The sequence below is a fragment of the Giraffa tippelskirchi genome, chromosome 5 (genome assembly GCF_054371585.1).
Source record: "Giraffa tippelskirchi isolate mGirTip1 chromosome 5, T2T-mGirTip1v1.2.pri, whole genome shotgun sequence".
Lineage (NCBI taxonomy): Eukaryota > Metazoa > Chordata > Mammalia > Artiodactyla > Giraffidae > Giraffa > Giraffa tippelskirchi.
In genome coordinates, this window is record NC_137279.1 from 128,451,410 (window position 1) to 128,476,105 (window position 24,696).

The 24,696-nt window shown below is 39.3% G+C and overlaps 2 protein-coding genes, 2 non-coding genes and 1 pseudogene across 14 annotated transcripts in view; 2 read left to right on the plus strand and 3 right to left on the minus strand.

Annotated features, from left to right (window-relative positions):
- Window positions 1-13,245, plus strand: part of DIPK1A (divergent protein kinase domain 1A) — a 208,014-nt gene extending 194,769 nt beyond the window's left edge. For 7 of the 8 annotated variants that reach the window (XM_081486356.1, XM_081486357.1, XM_081486355.1 and 4 more), the window contains 3 exons: window positions 5,406-5,513; window positions 10,154-10,330; window positions 11,231-13,245. In XM_081486356.1, the coding sequence (XP_081342482.1) occupies window positions 5,406-5,513; window positions 10,154-10,330; window positions 11,231-12,043 (1,098 nt within the window). In that variant the 3' untranslated portion in view covers window positions 12,044-13,245. The remainder of the gene's footprint in view (window positions 1-5,405; window positions 5,514-10,153; window positions 10,331-11,230) is intronic. The other variant, XM_081486363.1, reaches the window with a different exon arrangement.
- On the plus strand, window positions 3,759-5,334 carry LOC145504915 (heterogeneous nuclear ribonucleoprotein A/B pseudogene; annotated as a pseudogene). The gene has a single exon (XR_014052578.1). The product of XR_014052578.1 is annotated as a heterogeneous nuclear ribonucleoprotein A/B pseudogene (transcript).
- RPL5 (ribosomal protein L5) lies at window positions 7,178-21,693 on the minus strand. 3 transcript variants are annotated; one of them, XM_081486364.1, is made up of 8 exons: window positions 21,617-21,693; window positions 20,365-20,434; window positions 20,164-20,279; window positions 19,256-19,390; window positions 17,875-18,077; window positions 16,675-16,852; window positions 14,261-14,349; window positions 7,178-13,600 (listed from the first exon to the last, which is right to left on the minus strand). In XM_081486364.1, exons 1-8 carry the CDS (start codon window positions 21,617-21,619, stop codon window positions 13,501-13,503), a joined length of 894 nt encoding a protein of 297 aa, XP_081342490.1. In that variant the 5' UTR covers window positions 21,620-21,693; the 3' UTR covers window positions 7,178-13,500. The 3 variants fall into 3 exon arrangements, with proteins under 3 accessions (XP_081342490.1, XP_081342492.1, XP_081342491.1); XM_081486366.1 differs by having other exon boundaries at window positions 21,382-21,693; XM_081486365.1 differs by having other exon boundaries at window positions 12,223-13,600; window positions 14,257-14,349.
- On the minus strand, window positions 14,050-14,182 carry LOC145508100 (small nucleolar RNA SNORA66). Its single transcript, XR_014055361.1, has one exon. It is a non-coding gene; the product is annotated as a small nucleolar RNA SNORA66 (small nucleolar RNA).
- LOC145508088 (small nucleolar RNA SNORD21) lies at window positions 16,925-17,020 on the minus strand. The gene has a single exon (XR_014055350.1). It is a non-coding gene; the product is annotated as a small nucleolar RNA SNORD21 (small nucleolar RNA).
- Window positions 21,694-24,696: the final 3,003 nt, after the last annotated feature.

Below are 24,696 nucleotides of genomic sequence, written 5' to 3' on the forward strand. Positions count from 1 at the left end.
TTGTAGCTTGAGCAAATTGCTTGATAGCTGTTTCTGTTTCCTTATTTTTACAAGGTTATAATGATAGGTTCTACCTCACAAGGCTGTTGTCGTAATAAAAGTGTAGCACTGAAACAGTGCCTGATACATGGTAAGCATCTAGTAACTATGCAATACTGTATTAACAGTTATTATGAAATAGATTCTCAGGGTTGTTTTCATCCCAGTCCTACATTTCAACTGGCTTCCATGTGCAGTTTCTGTGTTCATCTCTTGGTTGCCTCAAATTCATTCTCTAATAGTTCTTCAAGAGATGCTAATGGGAATTATATCTCCTGATCCTTAACATATTCAAAAACATTTGATGCCTTTTACTTGAAAGAAAGTTTGGCTATAGAAAATAAGAAGAGCTATTATTGATCACTTATTCAAATCACAGGTGATCGATCCATCCTCATTAAATGGTTATAGCTCATAATAGTGCTATAAGTCAAGCAGTATTTACATCTCCTTTTACAGAAGAGAAAATTAGGACACAAGCAAGTCACACTTCTTTCTCAAACTTTGCTGGCACTGCACTACCTTTGAAGATGGATGTTGAGAAATCCGAGTCCAGTCTGATTTATTTTCTCTTAAAAATGTCTTGATCTTTTGCCTGTTTGCTCAAAGGATTATTTATTTTTCAAGTCTAGTAAAATTCAGTGGGATATGTCACAGGGGTCATTCTGTGTCAGTTTCCTTGGGACACTGTGAGTCCTTTCAATCTGTACATTAAAGACTTCTTTCACTTATATGAAGTTCTATTGAATTCCATCTTGATTATTTTTTTCTTTTCCATGTATTCTGTTCTTCCATATACGGATATGCTGGATATCCTTTGTCTCCTATATAATTTAATCTCAAATTCTTTTTAGTTCTTTTTAAATTTCTATCTTATTTTGCTCACTTTTCTCAACCTAGCCCTCCTAAGTCTTCCTGTGCTGTTATTTTTGTCTTCCCCCACTTTTACCCATTCATACTATGTATTTAATTTCTGTGATGTTTTTTTCTTTTTCTTCCTTTCTGAGTTCTGTTTGCTTCATTTAAATTCAGTTCTTTTGGCTCATCATCATGTCTCCTGCTTTGAAGTCTCAAACTATTTCATTAAGTCTTTTGAATTCATAGCAGTATGTTTGCTGTGCTTCGTGGCAATATTTTTCTGGAAAAAATTTTTGTTTGAGATGTCCTCTTCCTATTCCTTTCTTCCTTTTCCTTATAGATTTGCTGTATAGATCTCCAGCTTGTTTTGAGTATTACTCATTACTGAATGAAAGGAGTTCTTCAACCAGCTATTTGCAGGAAGCAACTGGGGCAGTGAAATGAGCAAGTGGTGAAACTCCTGTGGCCTAAAATCTGTTGTGTGTGTGTGTGTGTGTGTGTGTTAAGAGAAAAAGAAAAGATGAGACAGAGAGACGGAGACACACAGATTGCTTTAGCCTATCTATCTCCTCAGCAACTACAGAGATGCTCATAATATAGTCTCTCCCAACCCTTATTTTATTTACAGACTGCCTCCAACATAGATAAGATTTTTAAGAATTTTATTAATCAGTGTTGCCTTGCCTTGGTGGCTCAGTGGTAAAGAATTTGCCTGCCAATGCAGGAGACGTAGGTTTGATCCCCGGGTCAGGAAGATCCCCTGGAGAAGGAAATGGCAACCCGCTCCAGTATTCTTGCCTGGGAAATTCCATGGACAGAGAAGCCTGGAAGGCTGCAGGGTTGCAAAGAGTAGGGCACGACTGAGCACACACACACACTGCCCTGCTCTGCTACTTCATGATGCCAAATAGAGTCCTTGCAAGTTCTCACAGCTTGTGCCCCCTGAACTTTCATTGCAAACCAGAGAGATGAGTCTGTCCCTCAGGTATACCACGTAGTCAGTGTTCTCCCAGCTTTGAGAAGTGAGGTCACAGCAGGTATTTAATCTCTGCATCCTTCTGTACTGTGGTGTAATTTTTACCGTATTTGGCAGGCCATCCTCATTTATTGTGCCTTAGGGTTACATTGGTACCTTATCTTGTCAAAGGATTTGGTTTCTTTTTTTTTTTTTTTTTGGTTGCAACACACGGCTTGTAGAATCTTAGTTCCTTGGCCAGGGATTGAACCCAGGCCTTTGACAGTGAGAGCAGAGCCCTAACCACTGGATGACCAGGGAATTCCCATCTTTTTTTTTTCTTGTTTTGGGGAAATATCAAGGAGACAAGATGACAGAAGTGCCTTGTTATTTTAAACATATTTTGGTATTTTAAACTTTATTTTTTAATTCATTTAAAAATAGAGCCATTTTTAAAAATAGACTGCCCATCTTCTCATAGGCAGTAGGTACCATATCACCTCAGGCCATGCTAAGTGGGAAAAAATGACTTCAAAGTTCTGTGCACACCCTAGTCACAATAAGATCTCTCATATATAACTAGTAAGGAGCAGAGCTTGGATTCAAATCCAAGTCTGTCCATATCCAAAGCCTGAATTATTTTTATCATAGAACTTTCTCTTAAAGAATGTAAATATTTCTTTATGGGCTTTAATATGTTTCTTCTTTTTTAATTTTAATTTTATTGGCATATAGTTGGTTTACAATATTGTGTTAGTTTCAAGTGTACAGCAGAGTGATTCAGTTCTACATATACATATATTGATTCTTTTAGATTCTTTTCTCTTATAGGGTATCACAGAATACTGAATAGAATTTACTGTGCTATATAGTATTCCTTGTTGGTTATCTATCTTATATATAGTAGTGTGTGTATGTTCATTTCATCGTTCTGATTTATCCCTCCCTCTTTGGTAACCATAAGTTACATTTGGTAACCATAAGTTTGTTTTTGATATCTGTAAGTCTGTTTCTGTTTTGTAAATAAGTTCATTTGTATCATTTCTTTTTGATTCCACATGTAAATGACACTATATGGTATTTGTCTTTCTCTGACTTAATTCACTTAGCATGATAATCTCTAGGTCCATCCATGTTGCTGCAAATGGCATTATTTCATTGTTTTTTATGGCTGAGTAATATTCCACTGTATATATGCCACATCTTCTTTATCCTTTCCCTTGTCAATAGATATTTAGGTTGTTTTCATATCTTGGCTGTTGTGAATAGTGCTGCAGTGAACACTGGGGTGTACGTATTTTCTTGGATTACGGTTTTCTCCTGATACGTGCCCAGGAGTGGGATTGCTGGATCATATGGTAGCTCTATGTCAGTTTTTTAAAGAACCTCCATACTGTTCTCTATTGTGATTATACCAGTTTACATTCCCACCCAACAGCGTGGGAGGGTTTCCTTTTCTCCACACTCTCCAGTATTTATTGTTTGTTACTTTTGGATGATGGCCATTCTCAGTGGTGTGAGGTGACACCTCTTTGTAGTTTTGATTTGTGTTTCTCTGATAATTAGTGATGTTGAGCATCTTTTCATGTGCTTTTTGGCCATCTCTATGTCTTCTTTGAAGAAACGTCTATTGTGATCTTCTGCCCATTTTTTCATTGGGTTGTTTTTATTTTGACATAAAGCTGCATGAGCTGTTTGTATATTTTGGAGATTAATCCTTTGTTGGGGCGGGCTGTAGAGTCGGTGGGGTTGTGTAGCTGCGGAGGCGGAATAGGAGAGCTCGAGGTCGCAGCGGCTCCGTCGGTAGACGGGGGAAAGGCCCGGCAGCGCGAGCGTGAGCGCGGCCGAGCCCGCGGTGCCTTCTCGGCGGGTGGGGACGAGCGGGCCCCGCGGCGTCATCGGCGGCGAGGAGCCGCGCGCCTCGGCCTAGCATGTCGTAAGCGGGTGAAGAGCAGCCCATGGAGACGACGGGAGCCACCGAGAACGGACATGAGGCTGCCCCTGAAGGCGAGTCGCCGGCCGGGACCGGTACCGGCGTTGCGGCGGGCGCTGGAGGCGGGAGCGCGGCGCCCCAGGCCGGCAACCAGAACGGCGCCGAGGGCGACCAGATCAACGCCAGCAAGAATGAGGAGGACGCGGGAAAAATGTTCGTTGGTGGCCTGAGCTGGGATACCAGCAAAAAGGATCTAAAAGATTATTTTACCAAATTTGGAGAGGTCGTTGACTGTACAATAAAAATGGATCCCAACACTGGCCGGTCAAGAGGGTTTGGATTTATCCTCTTCAAAGATGCAGCCAGTGTGGAGAAGGTTCTAGACCAGAAGGAGCATAGGCTGGATGGCCGTGTCATTGACCCCAAAAAAGCCATGGCTATGAAGAAAGACCCAGTAAAGAAAATTTTTGTAGGGGGTCTGAATCCTGAAGCCACTGAGGAGAAGATAAGGGAGTACTTTGGCGAGTTTGGGGAGATTGAAGCCATTGAGCTTCCAATGGATCCAAAGTCGAACAAAAGATGAGGCTTTGTTTTCATCACCTTTAAAGAAGAAGAACCTGTGAAGAAAGTTCTGGAGAAAAAGTTCCACACCATCAGTGGAAGTAAGTGTGAAATCAAGGTGGCTCAGCCCAAAGAGGTTTATCAACAGCAGCAGTATGGCTCTGGGGGTCGTGGGAATCGCAATCGAGGGAACCGAGGTAGCGGTGGCGGCGGCGGAAGTGGAGGTCAGAGTCAGAGTTGGAATCAGGGCTACGGCAGCTACTGGAACCAGGGCTACGGCTACCAGCAGGGCTACGGGCCCGGCTATGGCGGCTACGACTACTCGCCCTATGGCTCTTACGGCTACGGCCCCGGCTACGACTACAGTCAGGGTAGTACAAATTACGGGAAGAGCCAGCGACGCGGTGGCCATCAGAATAACTACAAGCCATACTGAGGCTTCAGCAGGAGTGCCTGACTGACCACACACGCTTTGTTTGGATATTGAATGAACACAATTATGTACCAAAATTTAACTTGGCAAACTTTCTATGGCCTGTCCCATGTGCATCTTATTTAAAATTTCCCCCCTGGAAATCACTCTCCTGTTTAATATTTCCAGAGCTCTAGTTATTTAGGCAGCGTGTGGTTTCTCAAGAGGCCAGGGCGGCATTATGGGCTGATTTTTATTACCGGGTTACCCAGAACCAGATTGGAGGGTCTGCTTCCTGCTGCCGCTTTGCAGCCTGGACCTGTGGACCCTGGTTGTAAAGAGTAAATTGTACCTTAGAAAACCAGTGTCACCTTTTTTTCACCTTTTAGTTTTATATTATTTGTGTCATACATTTCCTATAATGGAAGTGTTAATTTTACTGTACTTTTTGGTACCTTTCGGGAATCTAATGTATTGTAAGGTATTTTACACGTGTCCTGATTTTGCCACAACCTGGATATTGAAGCTATCCAAGCTTTTGAAATAAAAACTTAAACCCCCCCCCCCAAAAAAAAAGCAAATATTTTAATATGTTTCTTCTTGTGAACATTTTTCTATTAACTGCTCTTTTATTTCCTGGTTTTTAGTGTGACAAATACAAGACCGGAGTTATTGATGGGCCTGCATGTAATAGCCTTTGTGTTACAGAAACTCTTTACTTTGGAAAATGCTTATCCACCAAGCCCAACAATCAGGTATGGACATTATGAATTAACATTCCAGATTTATGGTGCTATCTGATTTTACCTTAAACTACTTATTAAAAGAACTGTTGAACTGGAACTTTAGGATATTTTAAATAATTCAATTGTATAGGCATTGACTCACTCATCCAACAAGTATTTATTAATCCCCTAGTCCCAGCATATTCCATACTCTATTTTAGTTGTTAGGAAAACAGGGGTGATTAATATAGATAAGATTATTTCCCTATGGGTCTCATGTTATCCCAGAGGGATAAGGAACATAAACAGTTGATAGATAAGTAAATAAGTAATTATAGAATGTGGTGTGTTTTATATAGGATATACACAGGGTGAGTTGATGAAATATACTCATTCCTTTTATAGAAATTTAAAGTAGATTTTAAGTCTACAATACTAGCCATGTTTAAGAAGTTTTTTGAAATAAAGTCCAATATTTGAGTATCTGCTGTTTGCTAAGTACTGCTTAAGGCATTGGGAGACCATGGGTAACAAGACAGACAAAACCTCTAGCCTCATATGCCTTATGTTTCATGTGAAAGAAGACAGATGATAAAAAGTCAGTAAAGAAATAAGGTCATTTCATGGCTTCCCTGGTGGTACAGTAGATAAGAATCCGCCTGCCAGTGCAGGGGACCTGGGTTCAATCTCTGGTCCAGGAAGATTCCCCATGCCACGGAGCAATGAAGCCCATGTGCCACAACAGCTGAGCCCTTGAGTCTAAACTACTGAGCCCGCACACTGTAACTACTGAAGCTTATGCACCTAGAGCCTGTGCTGTGCAACACAAGAGGCCACCAAAATGAAAAGCCCATGCACCATAACTAAGAGTAGCCCCCACTCACTGCAACTAGAGAAAGATGAAGATCATTGAGAGTACATTCCAGGCAAAATCAGTAGCAAGTGAAGGAGGTCATGAAACAGGAATGTTGGTGATAGGTTCAAGAACAGAGAGAAGACCAGCACAGATGGGATATAGAGACTGAGGCAGTAGGTGGTAAAGATCAGGTTGGAGAAGCAGGCCAGCTCATAAGAAGCCTAGCAGACAATGAAAAGGGCTTTGGACTTTATTCTGATTGAATTAGAGGGTTTGAAGCAGAGGAGTGAGTAATAGTATTACTAATTAAAATGGTCATATTTATTTTTTACGTATAAGCAACAGTAGACTGCCTGGGTTCACATGCTAGCTTCGCCAGCATTGTATTCCCTTCAGCATGCTGCTTCACTTCTCTCTGCTTCACTTCTCTCTGCTTCACTTGATCTATCAGTGAAGTCAGGGTAATAATAGTATCTACTGCATAAGCTTGTTATAGGGAGTAAGATAAATAAATTAATAGATCATAGCATAACGTAAAGCACCATATATTGTTAGATTGTTAAATAGCTAGATAGTTAATAATGACTAATTCTGGGAATTAGGGAAATGGATGTTGAACTTTTCATCTGTGTAATTTGACTTTAAAAAAGATTATATTTATAGCTATAAACACTTATATTAAGAGATAAGATCTCAAATAAACAATTGAACTTTACATTGTAAGGAATTATAGAATAAACTAAATCTAAACCTTGCTGAAGGAAGGAAATAATAAAGATTACAGTAGAGATCAAGGAAATAGAAAAACAATAAAATCAATGAAAACAAAAGTTGATCATTTGAAAAGGTCAACAAATTTGACAAACTTTTAATTAGATGGACTAAGAAACAATGAGAGAAGACTCAAATTATGAAAATCAGAAATGAAGCAGAGACATTACTATCAGTTCTACATAGGTAAAAAGGATTATGTGAGAATACAATGAACAGTTGTACAGCAACCAGTTGGATAATCTAGATGAAATGGGCAAATTCTTGCTAGAAACACAAAACCTACTAAGAAGTAAAAAATCTGTATAGACTAACAGGGAGATCAAATCAGTAATCAAGTCCCCCAATAAGAAAGGCCCTGGATGTATGGGTTTCTCTCATGAATTCTAATAAACATTTAAAAAACTAACACCAATCCTTCTTAACTTTTGATGGCTCAACAATGAAAACTGATCAATGTAATAGATGACATTAACATAACAAAGGGGGAAAAGGAACACCACAATTAATGCAGAAAAAGCATTTGACAAAACTCACGATAAAAACACTCAACGAACTAGGAATAAAAGGCAACTACTTCAACATAGTAAAAACCCTTGTGTAAAAAACCTACAGCTAACATCATGCTCAGTGGTGAAAGACTGAAAACTTTTCCCCTAAGATCAAGAAGAAGGCAAGGATGCCTAGTTTCACCAATTCTATTCAGTATAGTACTGGAAATTTTGGCGAGATCAATTAAAGAGATAAAAGGCATATAAATTCGAAAGGAAAAAGTAAAATTATCTCTTGAGAGATGGTATGATCTTATTTGTAGAAAAACCTAAAAATTCCACAAGATTATTAGAGCTAATAAATGAATTCAAAGTCAACCCACAAAAATCTGTTGGATTTCTATACAGTAACAATGAAGACAGATATATAGACTAAAGGAATATAATAGCCCAGGAATAAACCCTCACATATACAGTCATATAATTTTTGACAAGGGTGCTAAGACCATTCAATAGGGAAAGAACTCTTTTTTAACAAATAGTACTGGGAAATCTGGATATACACATGCAAAAGAATGAAGTTGGACCCTTACCTAACACCATAGGCAAAATTCAAGTCAAAATAGATCAAAGATCTAAAGATAAGAGTTAAAACTATGAAACTCTTAGATGAAAACATTAGGTAAAAGCTTTGTGACATTGGGTTTGGCAATGATTTCTTCCACAGGCAACAAAAGAAAAAATAGACAAATTTTACTTCATAAAAATTTTTAAACTTTGTGCATCAAAGGTCTATATCAGTAGAGTAAAAAATAAACAGAATGGGAGAAAGTATTTGCAAATCATATATCTGATAGGGGATTAATATCCAGAATATATAGAGGGCTCCTAAAACTCCACAAAAATAACAACAACAAAAAACTCAGCTGTATTAAAAAATCTGCAGGGACTTCCCTGGTCCAGTGGTTAAGAATCCTCCTTCATGCAGGGGACATGGCTTTGACCCCTGTTCAGGGAACTAAGATCCCACAGGTCTCAGAGCAAATAAGCCCATGCACCACAGCTAGAGAGCCATGTGCCAGAACTAGAGAAAGCCCACCCATGCACTGCTAGGAAGACCCCGAGCAGCCAAAATTTAAAAAAAAAAAAGGTCAAAGAATTTGAATAGACATTTCTCAAAAAAAGATATACATATATCCAATGAGTACATGAAAAGATGCTCAACATCACTGATTATTAGGGAAATGCAAATCAAAACCACACTGAGGGAAATTCCCTGGCCATCCAGTGGTTAGGACTCCATGCTGTCACTGCCGGGGCCTGGGTCAATCCCTGGTTGGGGAACTAAGATCCCACGTGCCACGTGGAATGGCCAAAAAGAAAAAGATACCACCTCACACCCATCAGAATGGCTACTGTTAAAAAAAAAAAAAACAGGTGTTGGCAATAATGTAAAAAAAACTAGAACCCACTATTGGTGGGAATTTAAAATAGTATAGCCACTGAAGAAAACAGGTTGGGAGTTCCCAGAAACATTAGAAGTAACGTGACCTTATGATTCAGCAATTCCACTTCTGGGTACATACGTAAAAGAATTGAAATCAGGATCTCAAAGATATATTTGTAGATCCATATTCATAATTATTCACAATAGCTAAAACATGGGAGCAACCCAAGTGTCCACTGATGTATGAATGGAAACGTAAAATGTGGGATATTCCTACAATATAGTATTATTCAGCATTAAAAAAGATAGAAATTCTGACACTTGCTACAATTTGGTAAACTTGAGGACATTATAAGCTTGTTCGAAAAGGACACTTACATAAGATACTCAGAGTGAGTAGTCTAAATCAGAGACAGACAGTAGACTGGTGGATGGCAGGGCTGAGGAAGGCAGCAAACAGGGAGTTATTGTTTAATGGATAGTTTCAATTTTAGAAAATGAAGAGTTCTGGAGACAGATAGATGATGGTGATTGTAGCACAAGTTCATGAAATCTAATACCATGGAACCGTATGTTAAACATGGTTAAGATGGTAAATGTTCTACTTCTTATATTTTAGCATGATTTAAAAACTGGAAAACAATAAAATTGATCATGGTAAAAATATATATATTTAGGTATGCGATATTTTTTAATTAGGAAAATTAACGGAAAAAAGCTTTGAAGTATGATTTGCAATTCATAGTCAGCTCAGTGTCGACGTTTTGTTGCTCGTTTGTTTTTTAAGAGGTGTTGGTGGTTTAGTCCCTAAGTCGTGTCCGAATCTTGTGGCCCCAGGGACTGTGGCCCACCAGGCTCCTCTGTCCATGGGATTATCCTGGCAAGAATACTGGAGTGGATTGCATTTCTTTCTTGAGGGGATCTTCCTGTCTCAGGGATCAAACCCGTGTCTCCTGCATTGAAGGCAGTCTCCTGCATTGCAAGTGAATTCTTTACTGCTCAGCCACCAGGAAAGCCCCTTTTTTAAGAGAACACTAAAAATATCATGTAGATTAGATGAGGGTTTTTACTCTGCCTAAAGCATAATTTGTCATTCTTTTCACAGATGTATTTAGGGATTTGGGATAATCTACCAGGTGTTGTGAAGTGTCAAATGGAACAAGCACTTCATCTTGATTTTGGTACAGAATTGGAACCAAGAAAAGAAATAGTGCTATTTGATAAGCCAACTAGGGGAACCACTGTACAGAAATTCAAAGAAATGGTCTACAGTCTCTTTAAAGTAAGTATATGCATTCATATGTTGCTGGTATGACGTGGTTCTCTTCTAGAAGCTGGCAGGATCTCATCATAAGCCATAAAATGTTGCTATTCTTTGACCTATATCAAGGACTCTATCTTGAGGAAATAATTCAAAGAAAAGAAAAAGGAGGGTGTTTACTTTAACATTACTTATTATAGCTAAAAATGTCCAGATGTGAGAGTTCATTAAGTAGATGGGCTGCTCTATAGCTTGACACTGTAACTGGTACACCGTTTTTAAAAGGTGAAATAAAATTAGTAGACCCTGATTTTTTTTTAAAGAATAGAAATATTAAAAGATGAAAATAACACTTCTGGAAAGAATTTTTCTCATTTTCATTGCACTCATATTTTCAGTCAAAATCTTTCTTTTCTCTGACAGTTTATACTTTTAGACTGTTTTGTGCCAGGGAACATTCACAGAGAAATACTTTTTAGCCTTTACTATTGGAACAATATACTTGAATGAAATGTAAAACAATTACAAAATAAGAGAGAGTAATTTGTAGTTGACCTTTATAACTTTGGATATGGGCAAATTATAGTGCAATTTTCCAAGTGTATGAACAAGGCAAAGAATAATTAAATTAATGGATTGGTTAACTATCTACAGGGTTTAAGGAGATTATGGGAGGTAGGGTGGTCATTTCTTAACAAATATACTTAGCAAAGTGGGTTTTACTGCAAGTACCTAAAGCATAGTTTTGACTTGGCAAATATAAATATCTGGGAATGTATCACATCTCCTATAGGTATTCAGTAGCAAGGTTATTACTTAGCAGGGTAATCATTCCCATAAAGGAAGTTAATATGTATGTTACACATGGGATACTCATTTTTCATACCTTCTGTGTAATTAGCCAAGTTCTTATCTTTACAGGCAAAGTTGGGTGACCAAGGGAACCTCTCTGAACTGGTTAACCTCATCTTGACAGTAGCTGATGGAGACAAAGATGGCCAGGTTTCCTTGGGGGAAGCAAAGTCAGCATGGGCACTTCTTCAATTAAATGAATTTCTTCTCATGGTAATACTTCAAGATAAAGAACATACCCCCAAATTAATGGGATTCTGTGGTGATCTCTATGTGATGGAAAGCGTGGAATATACCTCTCTTTATGGAATAAGCCTTCCTTGGGTCATTGAACTTTTTATACCATCTGGGTTCAGAAGAAGCATGGATCAGTTGTTCACACCATCATGGCCTAGAAAGGCTAAAATAGCCATAGGACTTCTAGAATTTGTGGAAGATGTTTTCCATGGCCCATATGGAAACTTCCTCATGTGTGATACTAGTGCCAAAAACCTAGGATATAATGATAAATATGACTTGAAAATGGTGGACATGAGAAAAATTGTGCCAGAGACAAACCTGAAAGAACTTATAAAGGATCGTCACTGTGAGTCTGATTTGGACTGTGTCTATGGCACGGATTGTCGAACTAGCTGTGATCAGAGTACAATGAAGTGTACTTCAGAAGTCATACAACCAAACTTGGCAAAAGCCTGTCAGTTACTCAAAGACTACCTACTGCGTGGTGCTCCAAGTGAAATTCGTGAGGAATTAGAAAAGCAGCTGTATTCTTGTATTGCTCTCAAAGTCACAGCAAATCAAATGGAAATGGAACATTCTTTGATACTAAATAACCTAAAAACATTACTGTGGAAGAAAATTTCCTACACAAATGACTCTTAGTTCATTTGGACATTGTGACCATTTTAAGAAACTTAGTACTTCAAAAGAAAACTATTCATCATTTTTTCTACATGGCTTGATTCAAACCCTTGCGTTAACAAAACTCCTTTCCCCTGGTCCTAAGGAAGCCATCATCTTAAAATACATGTTGATTGCTGAAGGCAGGAGTTACAGGATCAACAGGTCCAAAAAATTTTATTCTTGTCCTTTTAGAAACTCTTGGTACACTTCCTAGTACATCCACTGTGTAACTATTTTGACTAATGACTTAAAAAATAATGCTGTGAAAAGCCTCATTCCATAAACATCAACAGTGAAGAGTATTTTGTAGATTTGTTAGCCAAATATCAGTGCTGGAAATTGTGTCTGCATTGAAGCTGCTATTTAAAAAAGAAAATTTATAAATTTACTAATGTCTTAGCATGGTAAAGTTTGCACATTAACAGGAATTAAGACTGCAAAGCAGGTAAATTAAAATTACTCCTTTATAAACAGGTGTTGGGTTAATAGCATGGTTTCTTGTATTATACACTTAATCCATTTATATATCAAATTTTACATGGCTTCAGAATGTTGAGTGGCCCTTACCCACTTGAAACCCATCAGGAAGATTCTTTCTGGCAGTATGTGCTGCCAATTTCAGAGGCTGAATATGGATGAGCTTTCATCATCCTAGATTTAAAGCATCTCTATCTTAGTAACCAGCCACTGGTCCTTCAAAAGGCGCATCTTTAGGCCATAGACCCAACAGTTCCACGTATCTTCAATCCGAGCTACTTAGAGTGGGACTCTGAAATCATAGAACTTCCTATTAATAACTGTTTTCAAACATTATTCCATTGGCCAAAGGGCTGTTTCTTAAGAGGCATGTAAATTTACCCATCTAACACTTTGTCATGTAAATTTGACATACAAGGATTGATATGTGCTCCTCTTTTGTTTATTCAGATCTGGCATGCCTTTCAACTCTATAAAATGAAACATCTCTTGTGAGAAAGACCCAGTATTTTCTGCTCAAAGCTTTCACCTGGTTAAAATAAATACGTTAAAATTATATGACCTTCATGGGACAGCTTCCTCTGAAAAATTAAAGCCATGAATTAGCATCAGTTTTTCTTACTTTAAAATTGTAAACTTTGAAGGTACTTTTTCTTCCCACTTATCATGTGGTTACAATAAATAAATTGAAGAAATACTCCTAATGGAAGGTTTGTCTGTTGCTTGCCAGACTTGAATTAACTCCTGTCAGGAGGAACTGATGCCCAAGAAGCAGATATGAACCTTCAGGCAATATGTAAGCTCTGGGAAAAGCTATACTTGTTTCTGGAAGGAAAATACTGGCTATGTCAGGTGCTTTCCAAAGTTCCATTAACAAGAGCTTAACACAAATAGCTGCCTGTTCAATAAGTTTATTATTGTCTTATCTGAAAAATCTTGATAGAAAATTGTGGTTTGGTTTAACTCTCAGCAGCTCGTTCCTGAGCTCTAAGGAAGCTTGCCTTCTTCTGAGCTACCCGATCTTTCTTCTGGGCAAGTGACATTTTGGGACGGTTCCACCTAGGAAACAAAAGAAAGGGATGTAATTTTTAAAAACCATAGCTAAAGAGCATAGAGAATATTTAACTTTGAAAAAGACAGACTTTAAAAGTCAAATAATCCAATTCTCAACACATGTACTCATTTATGATCTTAGTCTAACTTTCCCAAATTCCAATTTCTGTGATATTGTCCTATTATATCACGGCCAAAATTCAAGTAAAGATTTAAGTATAATGCTTAGAACTCACTATTACTTTCTACTCCAAAGATCAAAATGTGAAAGACTAATAGAAAGTAATTATATTCTTTATTTAGCCTATTAAAAGATGTAGTAAGTGGGACTTCTCTGGTGGTCCAGTGGTTAAGACTCCAAGCTCCCAATGCAGGGGGCACGGGTTCAATCCCTGGTCAGGGAATTAAAATCCCATGTGCCATGCAGCACAGCCAAAAAAAAAGGGCAGTAGTTACAATGTACTAGGATAGAATGAGCCACCTCGGTAGCATCCGAGGCTAATACATTTCTATCACCACAATTACTTTAGCAAACCTGGTTCCCCTCACCTCTGCAACATCATGCAGAGCTAGTGATCGAGTTTGCACAACTTCAGAGTCTGAGAGAGATGCAACAAGGCAAGAACCCCTCCCAACCTTTCTTTCAAAAAAAAAAAAAAAACACACCTCTTCTTTTTAACTTCTTTCTTAGGCTTCTTCTCATACACTGGATTCTCTCGTATTGCAGCATGAGCTTTCTTATACATCTCCTCCATCTGAAACAAAGCAAAGCAAACAGTACTTGGTTTCATTTCACATGCCCTAAACAATAATACGACACACTGTATTCTATTGTTTGCTCTATTTTGTCCTTCTAAGACAGATTCTCACAAGGCATTAAAGTCCATGTTGGTATCTGTATGAAAACCATATTTTCCTAAGTCCCAGTTTTTACCACAGGCAGTATGAACTGACACTATTCACAAAACATAACTTAATCTTCCTCAAAAAAAAAAAACCCACCAAATTCACAAAAATTTCTGAGCTGTTCAGCTATACTTCTTGAGTCAAGTTCAGAATAAATTGTTTCTGTAGAAACACATACTATGCTCACTTAAAACCATCTGACCTAAATTCTTTCATTGAAGTGCAGATACACGCCAGCATTTAAGAGGTTACAATGAAGAATATGTGGGCCAACAAACAAATGCCAACATCTCTGTCCTCCCACATTCCCCATTATTTCTATTTTCCACTGATTTCTGATAGGTCTTTACAAAAATTATTCCCAGGATCCCATATCAGGGACCTCCTGATGTATTACCACAAATCAACATATCTGGCAGTATTAGCCTTAGTGGAATCAGAAAGAGGTCTGAATTTCCCTAGAAAATCCTGAAAGGATATTAGAAACATTACTGAGAATTTTGTTCTAAAATTTAACAAGAAACAATGTTGCAACTCTGAATTGTTTCAATACCCCCTAACCCAAGCAAATGACTACCATCACATGGAAGATCAATTCATGAAGAAACTCTTCCTTAAGAAGGGGTCAAGTTAATCCAGATCTCTAAAACTACTCATTCAACATGGGTAAAATGCAATTACCACATGCATTTGTATAAAGCTCATTAGCCAAGGAAAATAATGCAAAAACTTGAAACAGCACTTGAGACCTCAAATACCTAAATCCCTTTTGAAAGTTAATTTCTCTACTTCTCTTAGCTATTACAGCTCTCTACTGTATTTAACAAATTTAATGACTTCAAATGCAGCCATTTAACAAATCTAACCAACCCAGCTCACTTCTTCCACAAGATCAATTCCATAGGAAATACAACCATGTATGTAGATTAACACCATGAATTTAGTTTATAAAAAGACCACTTTCTGTTGGAGACACACCAGATGTCTGCAGAAGATTTCAGGAGGCACACATAAGCAAAGAGGCCTCTACAGATAAAATGAATGAGCTAACTGTAAAAGGATAAGCCAAAGAATGGTCTGGCTGAAATATAACATGCATTAAGAAAGCATTAGGAAACAGACATCTGAAAACGCATGTTGTAGCTTAGGAAGTTACAGGCAAAGCAGAATCAGTCAAAACTAAATGGTATTTTTAATACTAGGGTGATGTCAATGGTAACAAAGAAATATACTCATGTGAAAATTAACATGCATCTACATTACTAATATAAAACTACCCATTAAGACTGTTTACTAAGCATACAAATGACAGTAAGTGATCTTCCCCCCAATTATAATTCTATTTTAAATATAATTTTTAGACATAGGTATACCAAAATACAAACTATGCACCAACAGAAAGAACCTAATAACAACTATTACTTGACATATAATCTATCAATTTACATACAATTCTATATTTGTAGGTTTTATAATAATCTGTGATTTTGGTGTTCTATGCCCTCATTATCAAAAATAGCACTATCATCTTCAATTACTTCAATGTGTTAAGAGATAGCCCTGAGACTCAACTTAAGGGGTGATAAACTTCACAACATTAAACTAACTTTTGAAAACACGGGCCCCTTCACTTCTGCAACATCACACACAACTAGTGATAGATCTGTCCCTCTCCTTTTATGTGCATGCCTGAGACACTGAGAAAATCAACATGGCACTTATTGGCTACGATGAAGAATGAACCCTTTCCCCTATTATCTCAAAAAGAGGGAAGTTTAGTAAATAGCACCTCATATCAGAGTAGATTATAACGATAGCCACACGAATGAATTTTTTAACTACAGAACAGCCAAATGCATAAGAGCCACCAAATGCTTTAGATTTGGATGCTTGAAGTTTGCCATCCTTAAGCATCTGAAAGATTCCTAAAAGCATGTTGATAAGCCTAGCTCCTTCTAATCACAGTTCTGACTTTTTAACTTGCCCTGGGCCCAATATTCCAATTTCATTTTAAGCCAAAAACAGCTTTTTAAGGTCTGTCTATACCTACAAACATGCCCTTATTTGATTTTAACTGTTACCCTGAAATAAAACTGTATTAACGTACCTACCCAAAATAGATAGAAAACCCAGTTCTATAAATTTACCAATACAGGCATTTAAAAATTTTTTACCATGTCTGGAGTTACGTTGTTCTTTATGTACTGAGAGAATTGTTTCTTGTAAGCATCTTCATCTTCTTCAATCAGATAACGCATGTAATCTGCAACGTTCTGCCCCATGATGTGCTTTCGGTGTACCTCAGCACTGAATTCTTTGCTTTCTGAATCATAACCAGGGAATCGTTTGGTACTGAAATAAAGTTTTCCATATTTTAGTATATACTGGTTGAAATCAGTTTCCTAGCAGGAATTCATTTCAGTAGCTGCCATCAGTCCCGTCTTGAAACAATTAATTGCATCATATGCAACCAAAGGACCAACTACTGACTGCTCAGTTAGTGGGATATCATCATTCAGCAGCTAATTTCTGAATTCCTGGACAGAAAATCATGCCACAAGCACCTTTAAAAACCATTAAATGAACCAAGGCCACTATAAAGTTAGTTCTCCATATTTCATAGACAAGTTTCAAAATTACTTTCCTGAAAGCCTACAATTACTTAGTGGTGCCTCAGGGCACATGGTAAGTGATTTGTTCCAGATTTCATTTAACAGGTGCCTTGCAAGAGAACTGGCAAGACACAACCCTCTCCCCACAAAACCCCTACATTATAGAATAAGTGCCAGTTAGGTTATATTTTACTGTTTACCACACCCCTGCCAAAAAAGGCAAGTGAGGGGACGGGGAAGTATTGGTGGAATAGAGTTGCTCATTTCTAACCAAAACTTCCCTTGTGGCTCAGCTGGTAAAGAATCCCCCTGCAATGCAGGAGACCTGGGTTCGATCCCTGGATTGGGAAGATTCCCTGGAGAAAAGAAGGGCTACCCACTCCAGTATTCTGGCCTGGAGAATTCCATGGACTGTATTGTCCACGGGGTCACAAAGAGTCACACACGCCTGAGCGACTTTCACTTTACTTCAACCAAAACTTAGCCACACACAAAAGGTAGTGGTTTCAACACTGGCTTCTCCACTTACCGGCTCGAAAACCTTGGACAATTCATTTTACCTCTGAAGCCCAGTCTCTTCATTTATAAACCACGTTACAATTCCTTCCCACCCTGCCAAGTTCCCTTTACACAGTATCCAGCGCATGGCAAATACACAGTGATACTATTACTTTCACTGGTTCAGTTTTCTCCAAAGCCCAACTAGTTAGAAATAGTGCAGTTTTGGAGTCCAGGAAATGTTGTCTTGAATACTATTATTACCTGTGAGGGATAGACAAGCCTCCATCGACAGCTCCCTTTAGGGCCCCAAAAACTTTATTCCCGGTAGTAGTTCTGGCAAGTCCTGCATCCAAGTAACAGGTGAAGGCACCAGGTTGACCATCAATGCTTTCCACATTGTATTCATCTCCAGTCACCTCAACTTGGCCTTCATAAATTTTGTCCATACCAAACCTATTAAGAAGCTATTAACAAAGAAGCCAGTCTAAATGCTTATCAGAATATATTCAAACAACTCTAAAATATCTCAAAATTCACAACTTTAATAGCCAGACAAAAAAATTCTTTCCAATTCACTTTTCTCTTTACCCCAACCTACTTTTAAAGAAATTTCAGACATCCAATTTTAATCACAAGTGTAACTGTTTAACAGTTTCTAAATTGGCTACACTGTCCATACTTGATTTTTGTAGCAATCAATTAGGACACAGTACTTAAAAGAACATCTTTTTCTCCTCTTCGAAGGCGCTTTATTATGTTAATTAAGCCGCTACTCTGCTAGTACAAGTCAGGTGGCTATGGTTTCACAAGTAATGCCTTTGCACTAAAATGCACTCATATAAAAGACAGCGTTCCCCACCCAAACATGTTTATAACCAGTGAAGATGTGGGTCCCCAACAATGACACATGCTTAACAATTTCAACGCAAAACAAGGTCAGTAACCAAGAAAACAAAAACAAGACAAAAATTACACTTTCATTTCCTTTCTGTATTATAGGAAATGCTGCCACCCAGAGGCAAAGATTATTAAAACAAAATTGAATACTCCCACCAATGCCTACCCCCACTCCAAAAGCTTGAGGCACTGCTTCTCAAAACTTAGCTTGTATATAAATGTGGACATTCTATCAAAACATAATTTCTGAAGGTGTGGAGAACAGTTTGCATTTTTAACGTACGCAGATGCTCACAAGATCTACAATTCTGAGTAGATCTGTCCAACAAGTAGCCACCAACCAGCCACAGCCGGTTATTCATATTTAAGTTAAAAACTCAGTTATGAGTAGCACTAAAAACATCTCAAGCACTCAATATATGTGGCTAGTGGCTACCACATCAGACAGCATAGATTACAGATATCCATCACTGCAGAAAATTCTACTGGCCTAGATACACCCAACAAACAGGAAAGAAAAGGAGAGAAAAAAAGGCTTCCCCAGATTAGAAAGTGTATCTGTTAGAAACAATGTATTTATAAAATTATCTTCTGTGGTGCTGTCCTTGTAAACCACAGGGCAACAAGAGGCACTCCTCTGTTCCCACAGTTAAAGGTATCTGATCCATGTATGAAAGATCTATGTTGCAGACAACTCCAGTGAGCTAATTCCAAAATATGCCAATTGAAATGATCTTGTACATACCCTGCGGGCCAGCAGCAGGCCAGTACAATATGCGGCAGCATAATTTGTCAGGCCAACCTTCACACCGTATTTTGGGAGTTCGTGAGCATAAGCTGCACAAACTATCATATCTCCTTCTATACGGGCATAGGCAATCTACAATAAAAAAAAAAAATGAGGTTAGTTATCTGTTTTCACTGATTACTTGTCCCAAGTATCTTTGTCAAAGGACTACAGCAGGTAGGTTTGAGTCAAATGCCACAATACATGTATATCAAATTACACAGCTGGTAATGGACAGGGAAGCCTGGCGGTCTGTGCAGACCATCGGGTCGCAAAGAGTCGGACACGACTGAGAGACTGAACTGAACTAATGAGCAAACTGCTGCTTTCTGAAAACCTTTTGCACGGGAGACACCTTCACACATATTTACTAAAACTACTTCAAACAATATACAGGAATAAGAACGCAACGCTTTTAAGAGTCTAATTTAATATTCACACCCACCTACCTCTTCAAAGCAGTAGATTAAGTGGACTTAGTCCACAACAAATTCTATTCCCCTACTGGAACTACAATGGGCAAGAACCTTCTACTAGGCCTTAAATTTATCCTCCTATCCCCTGAAAAACAGCACAGAACCATAAATTTCTCTAATTTCCTCCCCCCAAAGTGAATGGATTAAACTGGGGTAGGACTGCTAAACAGCTGATCTTCAGAGTATTTTTTTTTTAACAGTACCAATTTTCCAGGCTCCACCTTCAGACCTACTAAAACAACTCCTCAATGAACGTTTTCTTCAGTGCCAGGCACCAAACTAGATGGACCTAATGCATACATTTGTTCTGCTTCCCGAGTATGTCTCTAGCACAGTGAGGGAAGAAGTGGGGTAGAGGTTACCATTATTTAAGTCTAAAATACAACTTACCTGACAAATGATATCTCTGTTGGTTACACGAACAATCATTCTGTATTTAGGTGTGTTGTACTTATTTTTATCTTGGATTACCAGTCGTTTCCGAGCATAGTAGTCAGTTTTGCCCTCTGAAAGAAAAAAATAAATTAAAAAAGTCCACTCTGCTACAAAGCAGAATCTTTTCCTACTGAGAATATGAAAACCTGAACATACCTCGCCTTCTTCTGAATTTCACTTGGTATCTCTTGAAGTAGGCCTTGTTCTTGACAACTTTAACAAACCCCTTTAAGATAAAAGAATGTTATTAAAATTTTGATAAAATGTTTTAGCTTGATACCTTTGACATTTGAGTTAACTTTGTAACAAAGTAACAACTTAACTGTAACAAAGTAACAACCTAAACTTCAAATGTGAATCCAGAAAACCATGTTTCTCAAATCTGAGAAATCAAATCACTTTTTCTTCTATTTTCCACCTACCAAGACTGACAGCTTTATACAACAAAATAAAAATGAATCAGCGCCAAAATAGGAATGGAAAAACAAACATACAAAATGCAGGCCAATTTATTATAGTAACCAGATATAAACCGAGCACTATTAAAGTTTTAAACACTCTCCACTTTCATTCCCTCTTGGACCAACAACAATCGTTGTGCCCAACTTTTGCTGAAGACAACTATTTTGCTAAACGTCAGTCTGTTCTTAACGCTGCCCCATTTCGTGAACCTAATATTTTCCCTCTTTACACCAACTTTTTTCAAAAGCCTAAATTACTTGTTACGAAACACAACTGGCCAAGCACATATTCAGCAATTACTCCCGATTAAAACAACAGTCCCCCACAAACTACAGCAGCACACCACCCAAAAATTCACTAAAATCTGGTACCAGCGACAATTTAGAGAAAAAAGCAGGAGAGGCACACCAAACTAAATGGGCTTTCTTTCGGGGCCCAAAGACACCACAGCCTCCAGGTTCTACTGACGGTTCTGGCTTAAAAGCCACTTCTTCGGCCCAGTAACACAGGTTTTCCAAACAACTTGCCGACCCCGACGCTCCCTCGGAAAATCCACCAGTCATGAGCGAGCTGGGTCCGAGAAGCCACAGCCCGTCTCCACTCAGGCCAGTAGTCTGAGACCGACTCCATGCAATCTTCCCTTCCGGGCCGCCTGCCGGAGCTCCCTCTGCCGAACCAGAACTATCCACACCGTTTGTCTACTATACTCACCTCATCTTCAATCCCCTGTCCCAGCTCCCGTCTTCTTCAACCCCTCCCCCCACCAAGCTTGAGCGCCGTGGCAGCCATTAAGGCCACGCTGGGAGCTGCAGCCCGACCACAGCGGAGCCGGCAATCTAACGCCATCCGACTCCTGCGCCGCGCTAAACGGACCCTAGGCGGGCTTTAGGACAAGGAGAGGGAACCCCCATGCATTTGTAACCCCAGCAGCGGGATACCCACTCACCATCCTGCGGAACAGAACCCCGACTCCGCAGCTTGCCACAGAGCTGCAGAACCAGCACGGCTCCGGGGGGGAAAAAGGACGCGGTGCGCGCGCAGGCGCAGTATGTAGCGCCGACGATCACGCCAGCGACGTGTGGAAGAGAGACCAGCCGGTCGGCCTGACTGCAGTGCGCCTCCCCCTGCTGGTGGGAAGACCGGTGCTGGCCTTCACCTGCCGCTACAAATCCTCAGTCTTCGAGTCCCACAGCTCCTGACCGGTAATCCGACAGGGAGCGACGGTGAGCACTAGCATGGAGGATTATTAACGGCATTCACTTTCCTATGCTAGGAAGTTGTTTCATAACAAACCTGTATTACTTTTGTAAGTAAGAAAAAAAATTTAATTAAGTAGAATGAATTTGTTGTACAGCACTTTTGCCTGTTCCTTGACCACGCTTCCGAGTCCAGAGCATATGCCCCTCACGAAGCCTTGCCTTAGTGCTCCAAACCTGGGTTAGGGGCCTTCCCACAGCACCTACCTAACCTACCCTAGATTGTAAACTCCCTGAGGGTAGTAGGCCCTGCTGTTAAATTCCTTTGCTTCTCTAGCACTTAGTCTAATATGTCTGATACTTCATGAAACTGCAAACAAACCCAAATAGAGACCTTCTACAAAGTAACTGGTATGTATCCTCCAAAAATGACAAAATCATGAAGGATAAGGAAAAACTAAAGAGCTATTCCAGATTGAAATAGACAGCTACAGGCAATGTGTGATTCTAGGCTTCACCATGGACAAGAAAGAAAAAAAAAGAAAAAGGAAGGGCTTTTTTTTTTGTTTTCTACAAAGAATATTCTCATAATAATAGTCAGTGAAATTTGAATGAAATCTGTGGGTTCAGTTCAGTCACTCAGTCGTGTCCAACTCTTTGTGACTCATGAACCGAAGCTCGCCAGGCCTCTCTGTCCATCACCAGTTCCCTGAGTCCACCCAAACCCATGTCCATCGAGTCGATGATGCCATGCAGCCATCTCATCCTCTGTCGTCCCCTTCTCCTCCTGCCCTCAAACTTTCCCAGCATCAGGGTCTTTTCCAATGAGTCAGCTCTTCGCATCAGGTGGCCAAAGTATGGGAGTTTCACCTTCAACATCAGTCCGTCCAATAAACACCCAAGACTGATCTCCTTTAGGATGGACTGGTTGGATCTCCTTGCAGTCCAAAGAACTCTCAAAAGTCTCCTCCAACACCACAGTTCAAAAGCATCAATTCTTTGGTGCTCAGCTTTCTTTTAATCCAACTCTCACATCCATACATGACCGCTGGAAAAACCATAGCCTTGACTATACGGATCTTTGTTGGCAAAGTAATGTCTCTGCTTTTTAATATGCTGTCTAGGTTGGTCAAAACTTTCCTTCCAAGGAGTAAGCGTCTTATAATTTCATGGCTACAGTCACCATCTGCAGTGATTTTGGAGTCCAGAAAAATAAAGTCAGCCACTGTTTCCGCTGTTTCCCCATCTATCTGCCAAGAAGTGATGGGACCGGGTGCCATGATCTTAGTTTTCTGAATGTTGAGCTTTGAGCCAACTTTTTCACTCTCCTCTTTCACTTTCATCAAGAAGCTCTTTAGTTCTTCTTCACTTTCTGCCATAAGGGTGGTGTCATCTGCATATCTGAGGTTATTGATATTTCTCCCAGCAATCTTGATTCCAGCTTGTGCTTTATCCAGCCCAGCGTTTCTCATGATGTACTATGCATAGAAGTTAAATAAGCAGGGTGACAATATACAGCCTTGACATACTCCTTTTCCTATTTGGAACCAGTCTGTTGTTCCATGTCCAGTTCTAACTGTTGCTTCCTGACCTGCATACAGGTTTCTCAAGAGGCAGGTCAGATGGTCTGGTATTCCCATCTCTTTCAGAATTTTCCACAGTTTATTGTGATCCACACAGTCAAAGGCTTTGGCATAGTCAATAAAGCAGAAATAGATGTCTTTCTGGTACTCTCTTGTTTTTTCGATGATCCATCTGACAGAATGTGATCCACTGTAGAAGGGAATGGCGAACAACTTCAGTATTCTTGCCTTGAGAACCCCATGAACAGTATGAAAAGGCAAAAAGATAGGACACTGAAAGATGAATTCCCCAGGTCGGAAGGTGCCCAATATGCTACTGGAGATCAGTGGAGAAATAACTACAGAAAGAATGAAGGGATGAAGCCAAAGCAAAAACAACACCCAGTTGTGAATGGGACTGGTGATAGAAGCAAGATTTGATGCTGCAAAGAGCAATATTGCATAGGAACCTGGAATGTTAGGTCCATGAATCAGGACAAATTGGAAGTGGTCAAACAGGAGATGACAAGAGTGAACATCGACGTTCTAGGAATCAGTGAACTAAGATGGACTGGAATGGGTGAATTTAACTCAGATGACCATTATATCTACTACTGTGGGCAGGAATCCCTTAGAAGAAATGGAGTACCCATCATAGTCAACAAAAGAATCCGAGATGCAGTACTTGGATGCAATCTCAAAAACGACAGAATGATCTCTGTTTCTTTCCAAGGCAATCCATTCAATATCACAGTAATTCAAGTCTATGCCCCGACCAGTAATGCTGAAGAAGCTGAAGTTGAACGGTTCTATGAAGACCTACAAGACCTTCTAGAACTAACACCCAAAAAAGATGTCCTTTTCATTATAGGGGACTGGAATGCAAAAGTAGGAAGTCAAGAAACACCTGGAATAACAGGCAAATTTGGCCTTGGAGTACAGAATGAAGCAAGGCAAAGGCTAATAGAGTTCTGCCAAGAGAATGCACTGGTCATAGCAAACACCCTCTTCCAACAACACAAGAGAAGACTCTACACATGGACATCACCAGATGGTCAACACAAAAATCAGATTAATTACATTCTTTGCAGCCAAAGATGGAAAAGCTCTTTACAGTCAGCAAAAACAAGACCGGGAGCTGACTGTGGATCAGATCATGAATTCCTTATTGCCAAATTCAGACTGAAATTGAAGAAAGTGGAGAAAACCACCATACCATTCAGGTATGACCTAAATCAAATCCCTTATGACTATACAGTAGAAGTGAG